Below are 27,402 nucleotides of genomic sequence, written 5' to 3'. Positions count from 1 at the left end.
AGTGCAGTACCTCTGGCGACTGGACCCTCAGGGGCGCCACACACTTCCAGTGGTCTTTTTGCCCTTACTTCGGGCTAGCTTGTTCGCTCACATACCATCTATTGTGTGTTGATCATATCTGTTCGCTCCACTTATGGTGCAAGCACTCTGACTACTAAGCCCTGTCAACTCACTGATATTCCTTGTCTCCATCTATTGTGCACGCTCTATACATAGTACTGGCAGGAGCTTGCCCTCACGTATCCCCCCGACTTCCGCTTCCTGCAATTCATGGATGCCGCTAACCAGGGCTGTGGAGTTGGTAAGCCAAACCTCTGACTCCGACTCTTCAATTTCCATGACACTGACTCGGACTCCGACTCCACCAAAATGGGCTCCGACTCCACAGCCCTGCCACTGGTATCTACTAATGACAGTTATTAATGGTATATATCTTGCTAATACCATTGGTAGCCCTTCCCCTGACAAAGCTGTAATCTACAGCGATCCACGTGGGGCATCTGCTGACACTCCTGTTGCCCTTGCTGTGCTCTTTCATTTTTATTCTCCACTTTCATAGGTCTCCTTTAAGTCGCTCTTAGCGATGTCCTCCACATGGCTCCAAGCTTGACCCTTTTCACTGGGGTCCCCACAAGTCGTCTTGACTATTACTTTTCTTTCTTACATGCAGGTACCGTGCACCTCTTTCTTCTCTTTTTATTCATATGTTTTATTTGATATTCCATCATGTGTATTTCTGGATTTGAGGGTCTCTGTGTCTTCCATCTTCTCATGACATTGGTGTTTTTCTACCTATTGAATAAGGGTTTTTCCTACCTGTTTGTAAGTCTATATGGATATTATTTGACATTATTGTATATATGACCTCATATGAGGGGGGCGTTGGGACATTTATTTCCTGTATACTCTCTGTGCGAGAGGATCGGAGCACAACAGCTTGACACTTTTGACAGAGCAATCTGAGCCAAGGATCATTAGCATATCGCATCTGATGCCATACACTAGTGTGACTCCAGCATAGGATGCTAATCAGTGATGGAGGTGGAGTCGGAACAGAATTTATGTGGGCACCTAGTCCAGCTGTGATAATCTCCTGCACTGATAAAACACTGTATTGAAACAAAATCACACAGCATAATAAGTGATACATCACTGAAATCAGTGTCTCAGCCCCTACTTCATGTAGCCCTCAGATTATATAGCAAAAACCTGCTGACACCCCTTTATCCACCAAGGTGGGTTGCTCGTTAATGGCCAGGCTAATTTTTTACAATTCTGACCGCTGTCATTTTATGTGGTAAAATTTCTTCACTATGACTTCAATTTATTTGTGAAAAAAACTTGGAAATTTGGCAAAAATGTGAAAAATTTTGCAACTTTCAGACTGAGTTCTTATGCCATCAGTTATGTCACACATAGTAGATAAATAACATTTCCCACATGTCTATTTTACATTAGCACAATTTTTGAAACAAAGTTTCTTTTTGTTAGGAAGTTAAAAGGGTTAAAGTTGACCAGCAATTTCTAATTTTTCCGACAAAATTTACAAAACCATTTTTTTAGGGACCACCTCATATTGGAAGGGACTTAGAGGAATCTATATGACGGAAAATATCCAAAAGTGACACCATTCTAAAAACTGTACCCCTCAAGGTGCGCAAAACCACATTCAAGAAGTTTATTAACCCTTCAGGTGCTTCACAGGAGTTTTTGAAATGTGTAAAAAACGAGAAATTGCACCATGCAATCTGTTGTGCTATTTCTCCTGAGTATGCCGACACCCAACAAGTGGGGGAAAACTACTTTTGAATCACATTGCAAAGCTCAGAAGGGAAGGCGCGCCATATTATAGTGTAGATTTTACTGTTATGGTTTGCGGGTGCCATGACCCACTGGGAGAGCCCTTGTAATGCCAGAACAGCAGAACCCCCCCCCCCATAAGTGACCCTGCTTTTACAAACTATACCTCTCCATGAATTCATCTATGGATGCAGTCATCCTATTGACACCAGGGATGTTTCATAGAATTTTATGCCATTCCGCAGTGAAGAAAAAATTACATTTTTACCACAAAAATTTTGTTTTAGCCCCAGATTTTAAATTTTCACACAAGAAGTGGGTACAAATGGCACCAAAATTTGTCCCACAATTTCTACTGAACGTGGCAATACCCCATATGTGGCTGTACTGCTTAGTCATAAGGCGAGACTCGGGAGGGATGGAGCGCTATTTTCCTCGTGGAGCGCAGATTTTCCTAGAATAGTTTGCCTACTCCATATACAAAGCCCTAAGTACTAGAAGAGCAGAATCCCTCCTTCAAATGACCCCTTTTGAGAAATATCTACAGATGTAGTGATTTTGATTCCATGGGTGTTTTCCAGAAACAAGCAGCAGTGGATGTTGCTAAGTCAAAATTGCAAACTGCCGTTGTAGTGACCAGTACCTTATAGTGACCAGTATGTTGTGCCCAGCTCATGTTCCTGGAGACATGCACCTCTAAATTAGGTGGGCTCTCATCACTACAGAAATGCCAAACATGTGGTTGCTATATGTTGTTTAGGCACTCTGGGGCTCAGAAGGGAGGGGGGGCATTTGGATTTGGGATCGGAGAATTCGCTGAATTTCTTTTGGAGGATGAGGAACCATTTCACTTTTCCAGAGCTTGTGCGACCAGTGACGTGGAAGCCTCCTATATTACTCTTAACAAATGACAGATCTGAGTGGAGACTTGCTTTTTTGTGGATTGAGTTAAAGCTTTTATTGGGAACATTTTACATAACGTTTGGGATCACCGTTATCTGGTGCTCTACGCTGAGAACTTATGTTAGGGTTTCCATCTAATTGTTCGATTGACGTGGTTCAGATGAAACCTCTGAGGAAGCCAGTCACTATAGTGAGGCAGCAGAGTTACTCTGGACTCAGTCTGGCCTCTGTTCAGCGGTGTGCTTATTTCAGAAGTGCAAAAAACTGTGGCTGACTGCACTTTTGTGCACGCTTATAAAGACTAACACCGCCGGATCATAGGCCAGACGGCATCCTCAGCCTCATCCATAGGGAATTTTCTGCCAGGGGTTCTGTCTTAATCATGTATTTCGGAAATGTACACGGAACCACCGTTGTAGCTTGTAAGCGTTTTTTTTTCTTCTATTTTTTTTTTTTTTAAAGATTGTTGCAACTTTTTTTTTTAGATAGGTGACAGCAAGAGTCCAGCTTTTAGGCAGGAAGCCTAGTGAAGATGAGGTCCTCAACCCAGGCCTGGAGGCCGAATAAAAAGGGATTAACCTGAATGAAGGATTCCTTATCTTAGGCAAACAATCTGCTCTGCAGATACAGCTAGAGTGTCACATACAGAAATTCTCTTATGGAGAGCTGAAGATGCAGTGCCACAGAATGGAGCTTGTGGCCTTCATGGAATGGACCTTGAGAGAACTAGTGAGTCATACTGATGTACCTCAGCCAGTGGGGTCCTCACAAATCGCCTAGGAGTTGAGAAAGCTGTGAGGGCCGTAGCAACACACCTCAACCCAAGCGGTCCTCACAGGGGAAGATAGAACTTCCCATAATGGTTTGCTGGACTGTTGTAATTTGTAATGGATACCTTATACCGTAAAGTTCCTGTCTCTGCATAATGCAGAGGAAGCAATCATAAAGTGTTGTGTCTACTATCTGATGTATCTACGTCTCATCAAATTGTTGTTCACTCAGTAAAAAGTTCATTTTTGAACCTTGATCTTCCTCTTTCATCTCTATAACATCTGGTCCTGTCCTGCTAAGTCCAGCGACACTGAGACCTGCAGAGGCATATCGCCAAGGTAACAGCAGTGCACAGTGCTAGCCAGGACCCCCATTTTCGTCTAACGAGACTTGGATGATGCTCCACTCGCCCACGACTGCCGCCACATTACATGCACGCAATGCCTATTTCAGGCGGATGTCGCGCCTTCCTCTTGGAAAACTCTGCAGTTTCACTTGGGTTTAAAATACTCTATTTGCCATTACCCATAACTGGTAACCTTTGCCAATTTGCCGGCCAGTGTCCTCTGTTCCACAAGTAGTTAATGTGAACCACAGTGGTATGGCCTGGCCACATAGAACAAGAGGGGGCGCTGTCCTGTCTTTATTTTTAGCTGGAGGGATGTTTTAAAACTCCCCCCGATTTCTCAGCTTTCCCATGCCACATAGTATAAGAGAGTATTCATTATTTAATAGTGAAAAAAGGGATAATAAGCTTTATTCTTTTCTGTGCTTTCAGCACGTGGAATTGTGATCTAAGCACATATACCGAAGTCGCCCGCTTATAATGATTACTGAACTGTTGTTGAATTAAGGCGTAAAATTGGGCTTGGGGGAATTCTCTTAATCTTTTGGCATGATAACGTGACTGGTGGCATTAAGCATCTACGGGCTTTGCTGCCTCCTTAATTAGAAAGCTAGCCTAGATTTGAGCACCATATTAAATGAATAATCCTCCTGAAATATTCCTCTTAATGACAACCTTCTCCAACGGATAAAATTAATATTGTGCAATAAGTTTAATTATTAAAAACGAGTACAAGCAATTTTGGCTGTGGAAAGTTTGTTTACATGGCAGCTTTCGCTCTAGTTCGGAGTTGTCTGTGCCGTCCCTTTAGGAACAGATGTAAGTTTTCAGTGTTTGGCAGCCGGCTGTCTCGGGGCGCGCTGTAGTAGATTTTGGCTTCATATAAAGGCTGTGAAGTCTAATTGATGAACTGTGATGCCTGTCCTGCAGGAAGGTTCTCGGGTTGGTATCGGTGCCTAAGGACTGCACTACTTTTTCTTTCTGCTCTCGCATCCAGACGGAGTCCTTAATTGCTTCATATTACATGTCATTAGAGTTCTGCCATTTACGTGTATGTAAGTACTGAATCATCCGCGTGGTCTGTCTACATGCACGTTATCCAGACGTACATGGTACTTCATACACTACACCCTCTCTCTCCTAGACGAAGAAAGTTCCCTCCCTGTGCCAACCTTTGTCAAGAATACAAGTCATCTGTGAACGACCACTGACAGACTACTCTTTACTAAATACTTGGGGGTAATAGGTCTCTAATATGGACAGTAAACATGCTAATGTAACTGTATTGTCAAAGCTATTAGTCCTGACAGCTTCACTTATGTCATGGGTTCTAAATAGGTGTAGAGGCAAATCATCTGTGATATGTATGAAGCTGGCTGATAGTAGCTAAGCAAGCGCACTTAATACTTTGGTCGTAACCTATGTGTAATACTTGCCTACTTTTTATTTTCTATACATTAGAGTAGGGTGGGGATTCCTTGAACATTATCCGCTGCTTCATTCGCTCTTGAAATAAATGTCTCCTCCAGAACAATTCTAACACTCCTTGCCTGCTTTAGAAATCTGTGCAATCTGTTTCTACAGGGAGAACTTAAAAGAACTACCTTCCTGACTAAGACCACAGGGCACTGTAGGCCTGGTTTTACATACAGGCAGTCTCATATCTCACCTGGTGAGGAAGATATTTGAAGCCCTATGTTCACCTGTACAGATGGATCCCTGAATGAACTGACAACATTGACAGTGTGGTGAACCAATAGAAGCATAGTACTCTATACAGGCTGGATGGCACCTTGAGGAATGGAGTCTGTAGAGGCGTGGGATTGCACCTTGAGGAATAGAGGCTGTAGCGGCGCGGGATAGTACCTGAAGGAATGGAGGCTGTAAAGGGGAGGGATAGCACTTGGAGGAACGGAAGTTGTAAAGGTGTGGGATAGCACCAGGAAAAACATAGGCTGTAGAGACGGAATGGCACCTTGAGGAACTGAGGCTGTAGAGGCGTGAGATAGCACCTTGAGGAACAGAACAGGTAGAGGTGCGGGATAGTACCTGATGAAAGGAGGCAGTAAAGGGGCGGGATAGCACTTCAGGGAACCGAAGTTGTAGAGGCGTGAGAGAGCACCAGGAGAAACAGAGGCTGTAGAGACTAGATGGCACCTTGAGGAACGAAGACTATAGAGGCGCAGAATAGCATCTGGAGGAACGGAGGCTGTAAAGAGACGAGATGGCACCTGGAGTAATGGGGGTTGTAGAGGCGTGGGATTGCACCTGGAGGAATGGAGGTTGAAGAGGCGCGGGATAGCACCCGGAGGGACCGAGGTTGTAGAGGCGTAGAATAGCACCTGGAGGAACAGGTTTTAGAGGTGCGGGATAGCACCTGGAGGAACGAAGGCTGTAGAGGTGCGCGATAGCACCTGCAGGAACAGGCTGTAAAGGGGCGGAATAGCACTTGGAAGAACGCAGGCTGTAGAGGCACAGGATCGCACCTGGAGGAACGAAAGCTGTAGAGCGGCAGGATAGCACCTTGAGGAACAGAGGCTGTAAAGGGGCAGGATAGCACCTGGAGGAACAGAGGTTGTAGAGGCGCGGTATAGCACCTGGAGGAAGAGAGGTTGTAGAGGTGCGGGATAGCACCTGGAGGAGCAGAGGTTGTAGAGGCGCGTGATAGCACCTGGAGGAACAGAGGTTGTAGAGGCGTGGGATAGCACCTGGAGGAACAGAGGTTGTAGAGGCGCGGGATAGCACCTGGAGGAACAGAGGTTGTAGAGGCGTGGGATAGCACCTGGAGGAGCGCATGCTGTAGAGGCACAGGATAGCACCTGGAGTAACGAAAGCTGTGGAGGGGCAGGATAGCACCTGGAGGAACGAAAGCTGTAGAGGCGCCAGATAGCACCTTGAGGAACAGAGGCTGTAAAGGGGCGGGATAGCACCTGGAAGAACGAAAGCTGTAGAGGGGCAGGATAGCACCTGGAGGAACGGAGGCTGTAGAGGTGCAGGATAGCACCTGGAAGAACGGAGGCTGTACAGTAGAGGCTGAACACTTAACCTAGGAAGTTTACTATGCTGTTATCTTGACTCCTCTACTTCAAAGTAGTCTAGTCTTGGCAAAGATGAATTGGTCATGAGACTCAAGGTAAAGATAAAGCAGTGTTGAGTATTGCAGCACATCTGAGTTAGTAACCATCCTCACATTAAGCGATATAGTAGTTATCTGCACAGCAAACCTAGGAATATCAGGATACTCACTGTGGTGATGTAGCATACCTTGCTTTGTCAGAAAGCATCATAGTACAGCGGTATTCTGATCCGAGCAACGTAGTAGAGCTGGATTTGTCAGGTGGCACACTGAAGCATTTCGCGATAGTGACATGGATGACATCTACCTGAATACTCATGTGGAACCCACCCCCTGAGCCTGGGGTGACCTCAGAAATGCACACTGAGTTACTATAGTAACCCAACGTGCAAATGAGGAAGGGAGAGAGGTTTCATAGCTGTACTCTCCCTCCTAACCCAATGCTTTTTTTCCTATTTTAATTTTTTTAATATGTTTTATATTTTCTGTTAATCATGAAGATTAGACTAGATTTCAAAATCTGTCTTTTTAGATGCAAAAGGTAGCACTGCTGTATGATGGTTGGAGCCAACAGTCTCCACTGTAAGTCAATGTGTGTGTTTGGGTGCTGCTGATATTCGCTGTGCTACGGATGCAGCAGAGCTTTATGGTTTAGGTTTAGAATGGAAGCAAAACAATGAATGTGGAAATATTAAAAAAAAAAAAAAAAAAAATAGCTGTTTTGCAAAGATACAATGATTATAAGCAACTAAACCATAGGGTGGAAAGAAGTTTTATCTGATAACTGTAAATAATAAAATGTTGTACATCTCCAATTCCAAAAAGGTTAGGACGCTGTGTAAAATGTAAAGAAAACAAGAATTCAATGATTTGTAAATCTCTAATAACCATATTTATGCACAACAGAGCAGAAAACAGGCCAGAATGGGAAAATTTGATATTTTTCCATTTTATTTAACAAAAAAAAACATTTTTAGAAATTGATGACAGCAATACATCTCAAAAAAGTTGGGACAGGGCTGTATCTACCATTATATAGTATCCCCTATTCTTTATAAAGCAGTCTGTAAATGTTTGGGAATTGAGGAGACCAATTGCTGGAGTTTTGGGAGAAGAATAATGTCCTATACTTGTCTTGTAGGATTCTGGCTGTACCTTAGGCCTGGGTCTTTTTTGCTGGATTTTTCATTCCGTAATGTTCCAAATGTTTTCTGCTGGTGAATGGTCTGGACTGCAGGCAGCCAGCTCATCTGTCATCTACCAAGACTTGGAAATCATTCATTATTGTATGATCGTTTTATTGTGTGGTTTCATTGCTTTGCAGTAAGGTTTGCCGCTTGTTAAGTTTGCCCTTTCTCTCTCTCCCTTTTGCCTGTCTAGCTCTGATGTCAGTAAGCCCTCCCTTCTTTTTCATTCTTTTTCCTCATTCACTGAATGTCATCTGTCTTAGGCCTGTTTCACACTTCAGTTTTCTCTTGTCAGATAAAATCCGCCAAAATGGCGGAAAGCGGATCCGCTGTTAACTGAAGTGAACGGATGGCAGCGGACCGGTTTTTTGACGGATCCGTTGGCTGAAGAATTTTAAAGGAACCGCAGTCTGGGGAAGAGAGAGAGAGAGATGATTTCAGGGTTAAATTTCCGGCTGAGATCATTCCTCCGGGCATGCGCAGTACAGAAATGCGGATCCTTCAGCCAAAATAACGTTACAAGCTCCGTCCGGGCATGTCGGCGGACGCAAAAAATTGGCGGATCTGCAAAAAAACGGATCCAACGGATGGCCATCCGTCAAGATCCGCCAGTAATGCAAGTCAATGGGGAAAAAAACGGATCCGCCAAAAAAAGGCGAATCCGCTTTTTTAGGAAAACGGCGGATCTTGACTGATGGAAAAAAACTGAAGTGTGAAACAGGCCTTAGAAGCACACGTGTTTGCATTTCTGGTTCTAAAGTCTTTTTACCTACTGTTTGTCCATAACTACAAGAATTCAGCTCTAAAATAAATAATCTCTTGGACTCTTCATGCGTGACTTCTGTAATCGAATTCAAGCTATCTGATGTATCCACGTGTGAGTACTAGTTCAAACTGAGGCAGCCTAGAAACGGTGTCTTAAGCTCCCTTACACATGCAGTCTAGCTATGGAATAAGAATATCATCAGCTGTACTCTTCTGTGAAGTGATGCTGCTGTTATACCGGTATATGCTGTCTGTGGTTTAGTATTGTCTTGCTGAAATATACAAGGCTTTTGTTTTTTTTTTTAAACTTCTTTATAATGCTCAGCCTTACAATATGTGTAAGCTGCCCCTGCCATAGGCACTAATGCGACTCCATGCCATAAGAGATGTAGGCTTTAGAACTGTGCACTAATAGGCTGGATGGTCCCTCAGCTCTTGAGACTACAGGACACGGTGTCCATGGGTTTCATAAAGAATTTCACATTTTGATTCATCTGACCACACAACCGTTTTTCCATTTTGCCTCAGTCCTTTGTAAATCCGCATTGGCACAGAGGAGACGGCAGCATTTCTGGACTGTATTGATAAATACCTTCTTTGCATGGTAGGGCTTTAGAACCAAACTGGATGCCAGGCCAAGGTAGAGGACATCTTTTTCTACTGGACACCAGGTTGTGAAATGGAGCCATGTGTCCCTATCCATACGAGTACTGGCCACAGGGCACTGATTGATGGTGACCTGTGGATAAGGGGCATACAATCCAACCTGATATTGCTGGCAATGGTGTACACATTAGCTGATTCAGAAATGCACAGGCGTCCTCTTAATTCATTTGGTGCCTTTTTGACTGTTTGTCCCAGAAATTAAAATCTACTTAGACTCACTATATCTTGCACCAATTTTTAGCATGTGTATATCCGTCTGGTGGTCTGCGGGATCCTTGCCCGCTAAACCCATTCCACATTTCAATCGGGAGTATGGTGTGCACCATAATGTGTGGCTCTTTTTCCATCCTAAGTGGGAAACCTAATCCCCCCCCCTTCCCCCAAGTTATCTTAGTGCTTCAGGCCCAGTTCTCGAGAAACAGTAGAACGCTCGCCGATTGGTGGTGTACTGTGACTCGTGTGCCGGCGTCTGTGTGAAATTCAATCTAGAACGTGTGTCTTGTCTAGCTGGAGGCTGTGTGGAAGCTTTAACATACTAATGATAGATGCAGAAAGCATGGATACAAGTATTTATTCATAATGTGGAGATTAGGCCATGTCCGCACTAGAGGTCTACATTATGGAGCATGGCTATGCCATATTAAGAAATTTTTAGCCTGCAAGGTCGCAATTTATCTTCTTTGGAAGTAAAAAAAAAAAAAAAGAAAAATTGTATCCTGAGATTGAATTATCTTTATTCATTGCTAAATAAATTGAATTTAAAATTGCTTTTTTATGTTTATTACAAATTAACACCTCTTATAACTTGTTTATGCCTATGGAATACTGCTGCGTGGCAATTGCAGCGTCTCACTTAAATGTAATTATCTTTAATAAGGTTTCTCCTAGTGTTTAGTAACAAATGTCTATGCAGGGCTGTGTGAAATAGATAAGCAATGGGTAATCTACTCTTTGTTTACTTGGTCAACTTAAGACACTGCTTGCGAAGTGGCTGTGCTGCGCCTGTTCATTTTATTACATTAAAGCCTCAGTGAAGGGATTAATTCCCGCATTCTCCTCCAGCACCGCTATCGCTCCTACCAATGTTTATACAGAGTAAGAAAACTTCTGCTGCACCTAGAGCTTTAGAAAGACCTTGTTGCTTTGTGACTTTTTACCGGATGTCCTTCCATTTCCCATTTTGTGGCTTGTGTATTTTAAACCAGACGCCTGCTTTAAGCTATTTTCACATTTGACTTACATTTTCAGGTTCTTTACCGGTTAAAATCCCCTGCCTTTTCCACCTATTGCCTGTTTCACACTTCAGTTTTTTGGAATCAGTCATAATCTGCTGTTTGGGGAAAAAAAACAGATCTGACGGATTTGCCTTGCGGATCCGTCTTTTTCCCCATAGACTTGTATTGGCGGTGGATTGTGACGGATGGCCTTCTGTTGTGTCCGTCGTGCGATTGATCTGTCATAAAATTGCAGTCCGTCAGCCAGAAAAAACGTCCCTTGGAACGTTTTTTTGTCTGCGTCGAAAAGATGGCTGGTGATGGATCCATCGCCGTCCGTCATCTGGTATAATGGACACCTATGGGCGGCGGATCCGTTGCAGGACGGAATTCGTTGACTGATTCTGTTTTTCCAAACTGAGCATGCCCGGAAGTATTTCCCTTCCATAAATTTAACCCCAAAATCCGTTCTGGCACAGAAAAGTCTCTGTCTCTCTTTTTCTCTCGCTCTCTCTCCAGAATTCTGTAGCTTTAAATTTCCTACACTAACTGCTGTGACGGATCCATGAAAAAACAAATCCGGTGCATCAGTTTTTTCCAAATATGTAACGGATCTGTTTTTCAACACTTTGGCGGATTTTGACTGATGCCAAAAAACTGAAGTATGAAACAGGCCTATGCTCCCAGCCCTCTCCTGCATCATCTAACCACAGTCCTCTTGCAGGTCTATGAGCACCTCGCTCGGAATCTCATAGCCTTAGGAAGATGTTGTAGTGGTGTGGCTGGTCACCAGGTCTGTGGAGTCGGAGTCGTGGAGTTGGAGTCTGTGTCATGGAAATTGAGGAGTTGGAGTTGGAGGTTTGGCTTTCCGACTCCACAGCCCTGGTATGATGGAGTTGGAGTTGGTGTCATGGAAATTAAGGAGTTGGAGGTTTGTTTTACCGACTCCACAGCAGCCATGCAAACCTTTTATAGCAGCGTCCTTCCGGGACCTTCCTGATGGTCCAGTCCGAGCTGGAGAAGGACCTCCTGAGCATGTGACCTCCGATCTCCAATGAGAGATCGTCCCACGGGCATGCTCAGTGGACCGAAAGGAGGACTTAATCCCTGGAGTAGCTCACTGCTGACCAGCATGCGTTGCTATAGCTGGACCAAAGGTGGCAGCAGCAACCAAACCCACAGAGCTGGTCTGAGCAGAGCGCCGGGATCAACAAGTCTGCTGAGCAGCCTCCTCTGCGGCCGGAGAGGAATGGGAGACTGCCGAATGCAAGGTTCGGGATTCCTGCTGTGCAGCGACAGGAACCCGACGCCTAACAGCTCACAGTATTCTCTGGAGGGGTGTCTTTAGGATGCTTTATTGCTCTGTGACCAACACTTCCTTGATAAATGCTATGTAAATTGCCTCTTCAGAGAGGAGGAGGACTTGAACTCTGTAGTGCCATCTGTTGGAAGCAGCAATCCTGCAAGTCACTATTGAACCTTTCACGAGCCTTGAAATGTGACTTAGGATAAAAGACTAATCACAATCTCAGTTTGGAGACAGGGTATTTTGGGGGTACTGCACCTCATCAGTGCAAATTATGAGAACTGATTTTGCTAGGTGAGAGGCTCTGGACTGAGGTCTAAGGAGTAACATTTCTCCTTGCGGAGAGTAACATACTTGGTAAAGACTGGAGATGGGATAATTGTTTCACAGGGCTCTGGTCCATCGGGCAGGTCAGTAATCTGTGGCTCCAGAAAAAAGAAAAATATTCCAGCTACTATAAGGATCCATTTATTGAGTGAAAAGTAAGACAGAGTTCACATGATTGTCTCTCTCCAGGGGATCCTTATAGTAGCTGGAATTTTTTTCTTTTTTCTGGAGTAACTACACGCTGGACGACGTGATTCCTTGCTCCCACACACCACAGGCTGTTTTCAAGTGAGCTGGTAAGACCTTTTTTCTTCTCTTGAGTAATCTGTGGCCACTGGATGTGTGGCCTGCTAATATCCTTAACTCCCAACTCCTCTATTTTGATGATCCGGGCTGGCGAAGAGTTGTGTGCATCACGCCGTAATGATGACGTAGTGCCAGGCTGATCAAAAGAATTCTGTGAGGTAACAAGAACCGTAGACCTCCTGTCCAGGGGTCGCAGATTAGTGACCTGACCGACGGCCTGGAGCCATGTTTTTCGATTCTCCCATCTCTGAAAACGCTGTAATAAAGCCCATAACTCTGGAGCTGTATGAGGGATTTAAACAAAAAAAGAACCCATTAGGGGAGCAGCGGGAATAAAATAAAGCAATACCTGGCCACTTTGACCTGGTGATAGGTCATCTTTCAGAGAAAAAATGCATGAGTTTACTTCTCTAATTGTATTTGTATGTCATATTAACATATAATTTTACGTAGCTACAATATATTTAGGAGAATGTTACAATTCTGAGGACACTTGGGCAATCGGACACTACAGATTGGCGTATAACTGAAGAGGGCTCTACTCACACTCTATAAGGAAGTAGGGGTGGCGCAAAAGCTAAAAATTGCTTCCAGAGTACGGTTCAGATACCCATGCAGGCAGTGGTACTTGATGGTTTATGTGCCCAGGTGCACCCAGCGTGGCAGAATGTCCACATGACTCATTGATACTAAGCCAAGGTGTGTGAGTCCATGCAATGCTGCGTGTGGGGCTTATACACAATGCCGTATAAAGCGTGAGGTTTTGAAAATGTTTCCCTTTTCTCATCAGTTGCATATTATTATGTCTTTCCATCCTGTGATTTCCATAATGCCACGTCTCGCTGTTGAGGAGTATACGTCTGCTGTATGTAATATACACCGGTGAGGAGTACGCCTTTAATTAGTGCAGATCTGATGTGTATCCCATATCTGTGTAACGCTTCGTGCTCCGGGAGCCCTCAGCCTCCATCAATGGGCTGCACTTGTTACACTGTATTAATCAAAAGTAATGCAACCAACATGTTAGGAAGGTAAACTGATATACCGCTCCTCTGATACTAAATATCCTGGACCGTGCTGTCAAAGCACAAATTGAAGACTTGTCATCTGGAGTGAATGATTTAATGGCTCATAAATTTTCCAAGATTTTAAAATGCGTTGCACATGACAGCATCCATAAGTTACAGCGAGAACTGAAGCTGCTTGAGTATGATTTATCCATATGCATAGTTATAAAATATCTCTGTTCTGTGCTATTAAAATATCTATTGTGTCATTTTAGTCATACTGATTTATATGAATGGTGCCTCCGCCATTAATAACTTTTGTATCCCTTTTTCTATAGTTTCATTAGTGTTCCTTTTTTTTTGCTCTCAAATTTTTTGTTGACTGCAGTATACAGTCCAGCTCAGTACAAAACTACTGTAGAAGCCCATTCTTTAACGGGGATCTGCCTCCCCCCCCCCCCCCGGGACTTATCTAACCTATTACAATGGGCATGCAGGTAATAGAATGGTTACACTAGTCTTACCTGTATGCCTCATAACTGTGGTGTAATTGTTGAGATATTGAGATTTTATGTTAATGATTACTTCCAGGCTTCGGGGTGTGCGGTGCCTGAAAGAAATCTGTTTCCGGTCTTCATTATCATAGTGCCCCCTCCCATACATGTCACACTGGCCTGTGATGTGCAGTTGTGGCGTCGTAATCCTGCGCCTGCACTCGAGCTATTATCTGTACTTTATCCGCCCTTCTATGGGCAGTGTCTTCATCCTTCTTCACAGGCGCCTTCGAGTCACTGCACAGAAGAAGGGTAAAGACACTGCCCATAGAAGGGCGGATAAGGTACGGCTAATAGCGCGAGTGCAGGCAGTAGCAGTGATGAAGACACTGCCCATAGAAGGGCGGATAAGGTACGGCTAATAGCGCGAGTGCAGGAAGTAGCAGTGACTCGCCAGCACCTGTGCAGAAGTGTGAATACACTGCCTATATAAGGGTGGATAAGGGCAGGCAGTAGCAGTGACTCGCCTGCGCAGAAGGTTCTATTACATGTATGCCCCTTATAGGTTCTATACATCCCCAGGGGGTGACGGATTCCCCTTATCGACTGCTGGTACGCCTATTAACGGCGACAGTTAAGGGGTCTTATTACTCAGTGCCGCATTTCAACGCCCCCCAGCATCAGAAAATCTTTGGGGTTTTGGCTACAGGGAGTAGGCGAGACCCCGGAAAACATGATCTGGGTTGGTTTTTACGGTCCCTTGTCACGTGATCGCTGTTTTTCACCGAATAACGGTGATCACAAGAAAAGAAATCCTATTTACAATTTGTTTCTCACTTCTCTCATCTTCCTGGAAGAAAATGTCGGGACCATGTTCAGTGCACCCAGCAACAATAGGAAATTTTTTCCATTGGTTCCTTTTGATCACTGTGATAGACCCTATCAAAGTGATCAAAATAAAAAATTACGTCAAATCCCCCTTTGTCACCGTCTTAGGAAAAAATTATAAAATAAATTTTTTTACATTTTTTTCCACTTGCATTAGGGTTGAGGCTGTGGCTGGTGTTAGGGCTGGATTTAGAATAGTTTTTTTCAAAAGTGAAAAAAACAAAAGACAAATATGTGCTCACTATTCGAGTTTGCATCGGGTGCTCTCATATGCACCAAATATCGCAGATCCCCACGTGGTTTTTTTTGGGGTGTCTAACAGCCATGAAACGTGGGGCAGGGACTCGAGCATGTCACTCGAGCACCCATGATGATCGGTTCATACATGAGCACCAGATGCAAACTGGAGTTGTGAGCTCTTGCGCTCAACACTAATGACGACGTATTCAGTATGATGACCTAATTATCAAATTCCATAATGAGGTCACTTGTGGGGGGCTTCTGCTGTTTAGGTACATAAGGGGATCTCCAAATGCGACATGGTGCCCGCCATTGATTCGAGCCAATTTTGTGTTCAAAAAGTCAAATGACGCTCCTTCACTTCCGAGCCCTGCTGTGCGCCCAAACAGTGGATTTCACCCACACATGGGGTATCTGCTTGCTCAGGAGAAATTGCACAACAAATGTTGTTGTCCATTTTCTCTTGTCAACCTTGTGAAATGAAAAAAGGTTGGGTGTAAAGTACATTTTTTGTGGCAAAAGTTAAATGTTTTTTTCCTTCCACATTCAGTTATCGTGAAGCACCTGAAGGGTTAATAAACTTCTTGAATGTTGCGTGCATACCTTGAGGGGTGCAGTTTTTAGAATGGTGTCACTCTTGAGTATTTTCCGTCATATACCATATAAATGGTTTTGTAAATTTTGTTGGAAAAATGAGAAATCGCTGGTCTACTTGTAACCCTTATAACATCCTAACAAAAATTTTTTTTTTCCAAAATTGTGCTGATGTAAAGTAGACATGTGGGACATGTTATTTATTAACTATTTTGTTTGACATATCTCTCTGATACAAGGGTATAAAAATTAAAATTTTGAAAATTGCTACATTTTCCGAATTTTTGCCAAATTAGTTTTTTTCATAAATGAAAACAAGTTATATTAAATAAATTTTACCACTATTATGAATTACAATATGTATTAAAAAACGGTCTTAGAATCTGTGGGATACGTTGGAGCGTTCCAGAGTTATGACCTCATAAAGTGACAGTGGTCAGAATTGTAAAAACTGGCCTGGTCATTAAGGTCAAAATTGGCTCCCAGTAAGGGATTAAAGGGGTTTTTCGTCTTCAGGCTTCTTCAGCCCATAGGTTTGGACAATCTTAAAATTGTAAAATCGGTGTTAATTCTTTCCCAGCATTGGTTCTTGGCTGCTCTGCTGTAGAATAATATTGGGTATAAAATGGACCGACTCCCACTCCTAAAATATATAATCCAGTACATTGGTGCAGTAGTACAAAATAGGATGTGATGTAAATGTTTTCATAAGAATTTGGGAAAGTTCTGAAATGTCCTATAAATGTCTGTTCTGTTCCTGATCTAAGGATCTGAGACTTTTAGGTGAGATCAATCTGGCTTGCACTTTATGTACATGCTCAGTAGTGACCAGGGCTCTGGGGTCGAAGTCAGGGAAATTGAGGAGTTAGGGGTTTGGCTTACCCGGCTGCACAGTCCTGGGGGTGGTGTGATCAGATAAAGCGTCAGATAGCACTCGTCCGATGAATCCGCATGTGTGAGAGCACCCTAAAGGGGGCTTTACACATAGCGATATCACTAGCAATATCGCTAAAGCGTCACCGATTTTGTGACGCAGCAGCGATATCGCTACATGTGATACTTGCCTCCAACCGGCTCCCCCGCTGGCTATCGCTGATCGCGCGAGATCGGCCTGGTCCATTTCTCGTCGTTGGCTTCCTGCTGGCGCCGACGAGTGAGCCATGGACGCAGGCGGAAGACGGACACCCTCGCCGCGTCTGAAACGTGAGTCCAACCGCTGCTGCATCGCTATTGAGATCTGCCTGTTTGGCAGCTCACTAGCGACCATTTAGCGATGCACCAGCGATCCTGACCGGGTCGTATCGTGGTCGGCATCGCTGGTGCATCGCTAAGTGTAAAGGGGCCTTTACACACGCCCTGATCAAGCAATTTTCTCGGTGCTCTTGAAAAATCGGGGACAAAGAATTTACACGTGTTCCACAAGCGCTGGGGTCCTGGCTGGCTGCAGAGGTTGTAGCTCTCTGTGTTTGTGCCTTTTATACATGTCTGTATGTGTATATTATATCTATGTACAGTGTATTACACATACATGCCTCACGTGCTCTTGCACCAGATTTAAAAGAAACATTTTCAAATGCAAAGGACATGATGTCCCACCGCATGGGTACTTTACTGTGTCTAAGCTAAGATGACTGGTTGTGCATGTGTTTTTTTTTTTTCTATGACTGTGGTCTTCCATCTTGTCCAGATGCCCTAGCAGGGGTAAATTACACGAACGACCAACATTTCTAGTCCAATATACCAGCTGCACATTTGACAAACGTTTATGCCTCTTTCTATTCTGCGATACTTTAGTGTACTGCTGTATAGGCAGGCTTTAAGCTTTGTGTATTATATTTACATGTACGCTTTCTTTTTTTCTTATGCAGCAAATAAACAAACTCAGAAACTTGACCGATGATGTGGTAAGGCTACCATGTTTCTTAAACTAACCTGTGCATGTTGGCATGTCCTGAAAAATTCTGCATGCATGTAACAAATTTATTGATACAATCATTTGTGTTAAACTAGAATCCTTAAAGGGGTTGTACAGGACTTTATTTTGATCACCTGTCCATAGGTTTGGTCACCTCTATTGTATCGGTGGGGATGCAACATCTAGAAGCTCCACCAGTCAGGTGTTACTTCTAGAACGAACGGAAGTGATCAATTACACTGCAGAACTACACAGCTCCATCACCTGTATAATGGGTACTGCAGTTGCACCTTTATTCATTAGAATGTTTAGTTTTACTCTGCATCTGATCACTTCTGGCCGCTACCGACACACGAGATTGATCGGTGAGTGTCGCACCTCCACCCATCTGATATTGATGACCTATCCAAAGGATAATTGCATCTTCATCTGGCCATTTATTGGCATCCTCAATTCTGGTAAATACAAGCAGTACCATCAGGGAGGTGTCTAATTTTCTCAAGATTTATTTTGCAGGCCAACAGCTATAAACATACAGCTAATGTCACTACCCCTTCACCTCAAGCCTGTTTTCCAGGACGTCCCTCCTGACAGCACCATGGAGGTCGTCCTCCTCCTTCTTACAGGGACAGGTAACAATACAGGTTAAAAGGCCCCTCCCCACTCATCTCCCTCAGTGTTTTTCCTGTCTCTGCAAGGAGGGACGCACGAGAGCGCAAGCATGAGCTTACCGGATGGGCTGGGGGATCTTGCGGCACAGCTAATCCATCCCTCTGTCAAGAGGCCCGAGGCCGACACTCCAGTGGGGAAGTCCTTCAGCCACAGAGAACAGTTGAGCGGAGGCCTCCTGGGTTGAGCTGCTTCCTCCCGATGGGGGACTCTCAGCTCCGGCGTCAGCTGTCAGGGCGCAGGGTGCTTCATCTTCCGGTGTGCAGGTCCGTCTCACTTCCGGTGATGTCAGAAAGGCGCTGGACTATGGGGTCGGCGTGCTTTCCAGGGTGGAATGCGGAAGTGATGCAGAGACGTGTAATAAAAGCATTACCTTGGTCTCGGGAGGGGCTCGGCATGCATGGGGTCAGTATGGAGGAAGCGGTCAGAGGAGACCAGGACTGCGCAGTGCGGCCAGGTTCACATAGTGTTAACACAGCCCCTTCAACGCATAGCGTTGACGGGCTGCGTTAACGCTATAGCATAACCCGCGTCCGAGGCTCCGTCAGTGAATGACGGCACGTCGCGAACGCGTGCCGCTTTACGGCATGCGTCACTATGCGCCACATAATGGGGGTCTATGGCAGCATTAACGGACTGCCATAACGCAGTGTGACCCCAGCCTTAGTGTGTTTTATGCAGTCCCACCTTCCTTTGCAGCAGCCTGATTATCCCTTCTCTCTATACTAAAATAGGATAAGGGAGCCCCAACTATGTCCCTCCCTACGCCTGAGAGGTCTGGCAAGGCCTTTGCAAAGTTCAGGCGATGTCCTATATGCAGTATAAAATTGTCGGAGACATATGGAAGAACGCTCTGTGAGGGCTGCACCACCAAAGTTGGGAGGGAAGAACAGCCGTCCCTGCAGTCAGAAATGAGGTCCCTAATTCGTGAAGAGGTCCAGGCCCTTTATATCTAGCCTTACCCTGCCACAACCTTCCAATCCAGTTCCAAGAGCTTAGAGACCTCGATGGGAGATGGAGCTAAGCTCTGTCGAGGAGTTCCAGTTTCCTGGTTCTGACCAGGAAGCAAAGGGTGAATTAGTGATGGAAAGTCCAGAACAGTGCAGAGGATACCGACGACCTAGTCCAGGCTGTCAGAAATACAATGCAGGTGGAGGAGATCCAAAAACCGCAGTCCATACAGGATAAGATGTTTCGGGATCCCAGAGAACAGAAGCAACGGATGTTTCTGGTGAAGGACCATATCCTGGCTGTGGTCCTGGAGGAATGGGAGGATGCGGAGAAACGCTTGGTGGTACCACAAGACTTTAAAAATAGTTTTACCTTTTGATCCTGAGGACATTAAGATCTGGGAGGAGGTTCCCAAGATAGACGTACCGGTGGCATAAGTAGCTAAGAAGACGTCTATACCCTTTGAAAACTCATCGAGTCTGAAGGACCCTATGGATAGAAAGGTGGATAATCTCCTGAAGCGGGCTTGGAAAACGTCCGCAGCATTGATTAAGACCAATGTAGCCACCACCTCAGTTGCCAGGTCTATGTTTCTATGGATGGGGCAACTGGAGGAGCATTTGAATAGTAAGACTCCTAGAGACGATTTCATAGCCTTCCACTGATGAAGCCGGCCATAGCTTTTTTTGCGGATACATCTGCCGAATCAGTAAGGTTCTCGGCTAGGAATAACTTGTTGTCTCTGGATGAAGACCTGGTCAAGGGATAACGCCTCTAAAAATAAATTGTTCTATTCCCTTCACAGGGTGTTTGGGCCGACCTTGGACGATATCTTAGAAAGCGTCGGATAAAAAGGATTACCTGAAGATAGGTTAAGAAGGACTCAGTCCTTTCGGAAACCTGGGCTTTCTCAGAGACAGTCCGATTATAGGGGCCAGGGGAGGGTCTAGTAGAGGAACCTACCACAAAGGAGGGAAAAGTAAGGGATCCTTGTTTGGGTCAGGTTCATGATCAAAGAGGCAATGACGCCATCCTGGTTGGGGGGAGACTCAGGCAGCTAGCGGGAAGTTGGTACCATATTACCCAGGACCAGTGGGTCTTAAGAACCATTACAGATGGGTACGCAATAGTTTACAGCGCCTCCCCTGAAAGGTTTATTTCTCCCTGTACCTTGTCGGCAAGTACGCTTATGGTATCAAACGTAAGAGAGCTTGTTGACACAGCTGTTGTAATTCCGGTCCATCAGTTGGAAGAGGGCAAAGGACAATATTCAGCATCATTCACCATCAATAAAGCCAATGGGTGAATCCTGCACTATAGTAAATATAAAGCCCTTAAACTTCTGGACTAAAATACAAAAGATTCAGGATGGAGTCAATAAAATCTGCGGTTCCCCTTATAGACGCATTTATGTGCACCCTGGATCTAAAAACTGCGTATTACCAGGTCCCGATAAACCCGGCGATCCAAATATTCTTGAGATTCGCAGTAAAAATCTAGAATCAAACCTAACACTTTCAATTTCAATGCCTTCCATTCGGCTCCTCGGGTCTTTACCACATTGGTGTCAGAGATCGTAGCCTACTTAAGGGCCTATCACACTAAGCGATATCACTAGCAATATCACTGTAACATCACTGGTTTTGTGACGTAGCAGCGATATTGCTAGCGATATGGCTATGTCTGATACTTACCTCCGACCGGCTCCCCCGCTGATTATCGCTGATCGCGCGAAAACGTCCTGGACCGTTTCTCGTCGTCAGCTTCCTGCTGGGCTTCCTGTGGCGCCGACGAGTGACGCGTGGACGCGGGCGGGAGGACGTCAGGATCGCCTCGTCTGACAGGTAAGTAGCGACCCCCGACCGCTGCTATGTCGCTGGTGAGATCTGCCTGTGTGGCAGCTCACTAGCGACCACTTGGCGATGCACCAGCGATCCTGACCGCGTCATATCGCTGGTGCATTGCTAAGTGTGACAGTACCTTTAAGGAACAAGGGGAATAATTATAGTACCATATCTGATTGATTTCCTACTGGTGGTGAGTTCGGTGGAAGAGCTCCGGTCCCACATGGAGAAGACCATATTCACTTTGGGGTACCTAGGATGGATCCTCAATCGGCAGAAGTCTGACTTGGTGCCGGGAAACAGATAGCTTTTCCTAGGAATGCTGTTGGATTCCAAATGCAGAGCATCCTTCCTGCCAGAATAAAAATGGGAGACCGTGAGAAACAGTATCTGAGAGTTCCTGAGAAATCGCCTTCAATCAGGTTGGCAATGAAGATTCTAGGCCTCCTGATAGCTTGCATCCCCTGTGTCCGGTGGACCCAATTCCACTCAAGAGCTTTGCAGAGAGATTCTGTCCATCTGGGACCGGCGCCAGATATTACAAGAGAGAGGAATGTCCTTATCCCCTGCAGTGAGGAAATCGCTACTTTGGTTGACTCGGCCGGAAAATCTGCAGTTAGGCATTCCTTGGATCTCCTCACCTTGCGTAGTGATCGCTATGGACGCCAGCATGGAGGGATGGGGAGCGCACTTGGAGGGAAGGATTCTTCAGGGCATATGGCCTTCCAAGTTGCCAAACTACAGGGAGCTTAACGCTGTGTGGGAAGCCCTAAGGTGAAATCAGTTGTGGCTAAAGGGACAACATGTAAAAATCTTATTGGACAGTTTAACGACGGTGTCTTTCTTGCGACACCAGGGGGTGCCCCAGACACCGTGCTCTCCAGGATCCGGCGTACAGAATTTTTTCTTGGGCAGAGAAGACTGTCCTTTCGCAGACAGCGGTTCATCTCGAGGGATCCCAAAACGTAGTGGGGTATTAAGTGAACAGACAAAAGGTCTGGACGGCGGAATGGGAGCGAAGGGAGGAGGTGTTCCAGCACTTAGGCCATCTCTGCGGTATGCCTCAAAAAGACCTATTCATGACCAGAAAGAACTCGAAGGTCGCCAGATTCTACTCCCTGAATCCTGCGGACAATCCAGAAGCGGTCGACGCGTTGAGTCAGAGGTGGGACAGGTCTCGGTCTTTCCCCGGATGGCACTTATCATAAGAGTACTCAGGAAGATCCAGGAGGATCAGGCGAAGGTAGTTCTGATCGTTCCGTATTGGCAAAAGATAAGTTGGTTCCTGCTGCTAAGAACTATGGCCTTTGAAGATCCTGTCATGCTTTCCCAGAGGAAAGATCTATTCCACCAGGGTCCAGTCCTCCATCAGAACCTGGAAAGACTTCATCTGTCAGCCTGGATCCTGAGCTGAACATTTTAAGAGCTCAGGGGTTATCGGACCATTTTATTACCACGATTCAGGCGAGCAGGAAGCCAGTCACCTCAGCAATATACAATAAAATCTGGAAAAGGTTCTGTTTGGAAGGTGGCAGGTCCAATGTTGTTCCCATCAGGCCAGATATCCCAAGGATCTTGGATTTCTTCCAGGCGGGATTTAATAAGGGTTTCAGACCAAGCACCCTTAAAGTCCAGATATCGGCATTAAGTATATTCTTTGATCATCCGTTGGCCGCGCACCCCGTGGGTAGCTAGGTTTGTCAGGGCAATACAAAGGTTGTGACCTACTATAAGGCGGTCAGTGCCTCCTTGCAATTTGAATCTGGTACTTAAAGCCCTTTGTAGAGATCCTTATGTACCTGGGGTGAATATGTCCATCTCATATCGGACCATCAAAATGGCGTTCTTAACGGCCATTACTACCGTAAAGAGTCTAGGAGAGATTCATGCCCTGTCCACTCGGGATCCTTATCTTCAAATATGGGATGACCGCATAGTCCTTAACCCCTTCCCGACCTTTGACGCCACATAGGCGTCATGAAAAGTCGTGCCAAAACAACCCATGATGCCTTTGTGGCGCCATGAATTGATTGCCCCCTGCGGGTCGGGTGACCGGGGTCACTGAAAGGTCACCCAACCCGCACACAGAGGACACCTTAGTGTTAACCACAGGGGGCGTGGCTTAGCCCCCATGTGCCTACGACCGCCCTGATTGGCTGTTAAAAGTGAAACTGCCAATTAGAGCGATTATAATATTTCATCAATGAAATTTGACGAAATATTGCAAATTCAGCTATGGCCGATGCTGAATTAGCATCGGGCATGGTTGGAGACACTGAACCGCCCCCCCCAACTGACTGACAGCGCCGATCGGCCGCCGCCACCATCTGATGGCGCTGATCACCAGCCGCTGTCAAAATCTGCTCCCCCCACCTTTCTTCCGGTCCCCCCCACCCTCCGATCACCCCCTCACCCTGCACGGTGGCTCCGAAGCCTCTCTGGCCGTCCCGGTTTGCCGCCGTCCCAGATGATGTGCGCCGCCTGCTTGGAAAATGGCGGGCGCATGCGCAGTGCGCCCGCCGGGAATCTGCGACCTGCAGATTCATTCATTTATTTTGATCACTTTCACAGTGATGAAAATAAAAAAAAGTAAATCACCGCCCCCTTATCACCCCCATAGGTAGGGACATAAAAATATTTTCTTTATTTTATTATATTTTTATTTTTATTTTTCCATTAGGGCTAGGTTTGGAAATAGGGCTAGGGTTGGAAATAGGGCTAGGGTTGGAAATAGGGCTAGGGTTGGAAATAGGGCTAGGGTTGGAAATAGGGCTAGGGTTGGAAATAGGGCTAGGGTTGGAAATAGGGCTAGGGTTGGAAATAGGGCTAGGCTTAGAATTACGGTTAGGGTTGGAATTACGGTTAGGGTTGGAATTACGGTTGGGGTTGGAATTACAGTTGGGGTTGGAATTACAGTTAGGGGTTGGAATTACAGTTAGGGGTTGGAATTACAGTTAGGGGTTGGAATTACAGTTAGGGGTTGGAATTACAGTGAGGGGTTGGAATTACAGTGAGGGGTTGGAATTACAGTGAGGGGTTGGAATTACAGTGAGGGGTTGGAATTACAGTGAGGGGTTGGAATTACAGTGAGGGGTTGGAATTACAGTGAGGGGTTGGAATTACAGTGAGGGGTTGGAATTACAGTGAGGGGTTGGAATTACAGTGAGGGGTTGGAATTACAGTGAGGGGTTGGAATTACAGTGAGGGGTTGGAATTACAGTTAGGGGTTGGAATTACAGTTAGGGGTTGGAATTACAGTTAGGGGTTGGAATTACAGTTAGGGGTTGGAATTACAGTTAGGGGTTGGAATTACAGTTAGGGGTTGGAATTACAGTTAGGGGTTGGAATTACAGTTAGGGGTTGGAATTACAGTTAGGGGTTGGAATTACAGTTAGGGGTTGGAATTACAGTTAGGGGTTGGAATTACAGTTAGGGGTTGGAATTACAGTTAGGGGTTGGAATTACAGTTAGGGGTTGGAATTACAGTTAGGGGTTGGAATTACAGTTAGGGGTTGGAATTACAGTTAGGGGTTGGAATTACAGTTAGGGGTTGGAATTACAGTTAGGGGTTGGAATTACAGTTAGGGGTTGGAATTACAGTTAGGGGTTGGAATTACAGTTAGGGGTTGGAATTACAGTTAGGGGTTGGAATTACAGTTAGGGGTTGGAATTACAGTTAGGGGTTGGAATTACAGTTAGGGGTTGGAATTACAGTTAGGGGTTGGAATTACAGTTAGGGGTTGGAATTACAGTTAGGGGTTGGAATTACAGTTAGGGGTTGGAATTACAGTTAGGGGTTGGAATTACAGTTAGGGGTTGGAATTACAGTTAGGGGTTGGAATTACAGTTAGGGGTTGGAATTACAGTTAGGGGTTGGAATTACAGTTAGGGGTTGGAATTACAGTTAGGGGTTGGAATTAGGGTTGGGGTTGCGGTTAGGCTTTTGGTTAGGGTTAGAGTTGGGATTGGGGGTGTGTTGGGGTTAGGGTTGGGATTAGGGTTAAGATATGTTGGGGTTAGGGTTGGAGATAGAATTGAGGGGTTTCCACTGTTTAGGCACATCATGGGGTCTCCAAACGCGATATGGCACCACCATTTATTCCAGCCAATTTTGCATTCAAAAAGTTAAACAGTGCTACCTCCAATTCAAGCCCCGACGTGCGCCCAAACAGTGGTTTACCCCCACATATGGGGTATCAGCGCACTCAGGAAAAATTGCACAACAAATTTGGGGGTCTAATTTCTCCTGGTACCCTTGGGAAAATAGAAAATTGGGGGCTATATAATTTTTGTGGGAAAAAAATATTTTTTATTTTCACGGCTCTGCGTTATAAACTTCTGTGAAGTACTTGGGGGTTCAAAGTGCTCACCACACATCTAGATTAGTTCCTTGGGTGGTCTAGTTTCCAAAATGGGGTCACTTGAGGGTGTATTCCACTGTTTAGGTACATCAGGGGCTCTGCAAACGTAACATGACACCCGAGGGCCATTCCATCAAGTTGGCATTTCAAAATGTCACTACTTCCTTTCCGAGCCCCAACGTGTGCCCAAACAGTGGTCCCCCCCACATATGGGGTACCAGCGTATTCAGGACAAACTGGACAACAACTTTTGGGGTCCAAATTTATCCTGTTACCCTTGTGAAAATAAAAAATAGTGGGCTAAAAATCATTTTTTGAGGGAAAAAAAAATATTTTTATTTTCGCAGCTCTGCGTTATAAACTTCTGTGAAGCACCTGGGGGGTCAAAGTGCTCACTATGCATCTAGATAAGTTCCTTAGGGGGTCTAGTTTCCAAAATGGGGGCATTGTGGGGGAGCTCCAAAGTTTAGGCACACAGGGGCTCTCCAAACACGACATGGTGTCTGCTAACGATTGGAGCTAATTTTCCATTCAAAAAGTCAAATGACGCTCCTTCCCTTCTGAGCCCTGCCGTGCGCCCAAACAGTGGTCCCCCCCACATATGGGGTACCAGCGTATTCAGGACAAACTGGACAACAACTTTTGGGGTCCAAATTTATCCTGTTACCCTTGTGAAAATAAAAAATAGTGGACTAAAAATCATTTTTTGAGGAAAAAAAAATATTTTTATTTTCGCGGCTCTGCGTTATAAACTTCTGTGAAGCACCTGGGGATTCAAAGTGCTCACTATGCATCTAGATAAGTTCCTTAGGGGGTCTAGTTTCCAAAATGGGGTCATTTGTGGGGGAGCTCCAAAGTTTAGGCACACAGGGGCTCTCCAAACGCGACATGGTGTCCACTAACGATTGGAGCTGATTTTCCAATCAAAAAGTCAAATGGCGCTCCTTCCCTTCCGGGCCCTGCCGTGCGCCCAGACAGTGGTTTGTGACCACATATGAGGTATTGGTGTGCTCAGGAGAAATTGCCCAACAAATTTTAGGATCCATTTTATCCTGTTGCCCTTTTGAAAATGAAAAAACGGAGGCTAAATAAAATTTATGTGAAAAAAAAGTACTTTTTTTTTTTTTTTTACGGATCAATTTGTGAAGCACCTGGGGGTTCAAAGTGCTCACTATGCATCTAGATAAATTCCTTGGAGGGTCTAGTTTCCAGAATGGGATCACTTGTGGGGGAGCTCCAATGTTTAGGCGCACAGTGGCTCTTCAAACGCGACATGGCAACCGCTAAATATTCTAGCATATTTTCCATTCAAAAAGTCAAATGGCGCTCCTTCCCTTCAGAGCCCTGCCGTGCGCCCAAACAGTGGTTTATGACCACATATGAGGTATCTGTGTACTCAGGAGAAATTGCCCAACAAAATTTAGGATCTATTTTATCCTATTACCCATGTGAAAATGAAAAAATTGATGCTAAAAGAAAATTTATGTTGGAAAAATTAAAATGTCCATTTTTTTCCCTTCACGTTGCTTTAGTTCCTGTGAAGCACCTGAAGGGTTAATAATCTTCTTGAATGTAGTTTTGAGTAGCTTGAGGGGTGCAGTTTTTAGAATGGTGTCACTTTTGGTTATTTTCTGCCATATAGACCCCTCAAAGTGACTTCAAATGTGAGGTGGTCCCTAAAAAAAAAAAATGGTTTTGTAAATTTTGTTGAAAAAATGAGAAATTGCTGGTCAACTTTTAACCCTTACAACTTCCTAACAAAAAATGTTTCC

General features: G+C 45.1%; 1 protein-coding gene across 1 annotated transcript in view; it reads left to right on the top strand.

Moving 5' to 3' along the window:
- Positions 1-27,402, top strand: part of DIAPH3 (diaphanous related formin 3) — an 811,800-nt gene that overhangs the window by 38,882 nt on the left and 745,516 nt on the right. The window contains exon 2 of the mRNA XM_073580354.1: positions 17,759-17,794. Coding sequence (XP_073436455.1) covers positions 17,759-17,794 — 36 coding nt within the window. The remainder of the gene's footprint in view (positions 1-17,758; positions 17,795-27,402) is intronic.

The sequence above is a fragment of the Dendrobates tinctorius genome, unplaced genomic scaffold, assembly GCF_039654945.1.
Source record: "Dendrobates tinctorius isolate UK_male_01 unplaced genomic scaffold, ASM3965494v1 ptg000064l, whole genome shotgun sequence".
Taxonomy (NCBI): Eukaryota; Metazoa; Chordata; class Amphibia; order Anura; family Dendrobatidae; genus Dendrobates; species Dendrobates tinctorius.
The sequence above is the reverse complement of the archived record's forward strand: the minus strand, read 5'-3'. Positions and strand labels throughout refer to the sequence as shown.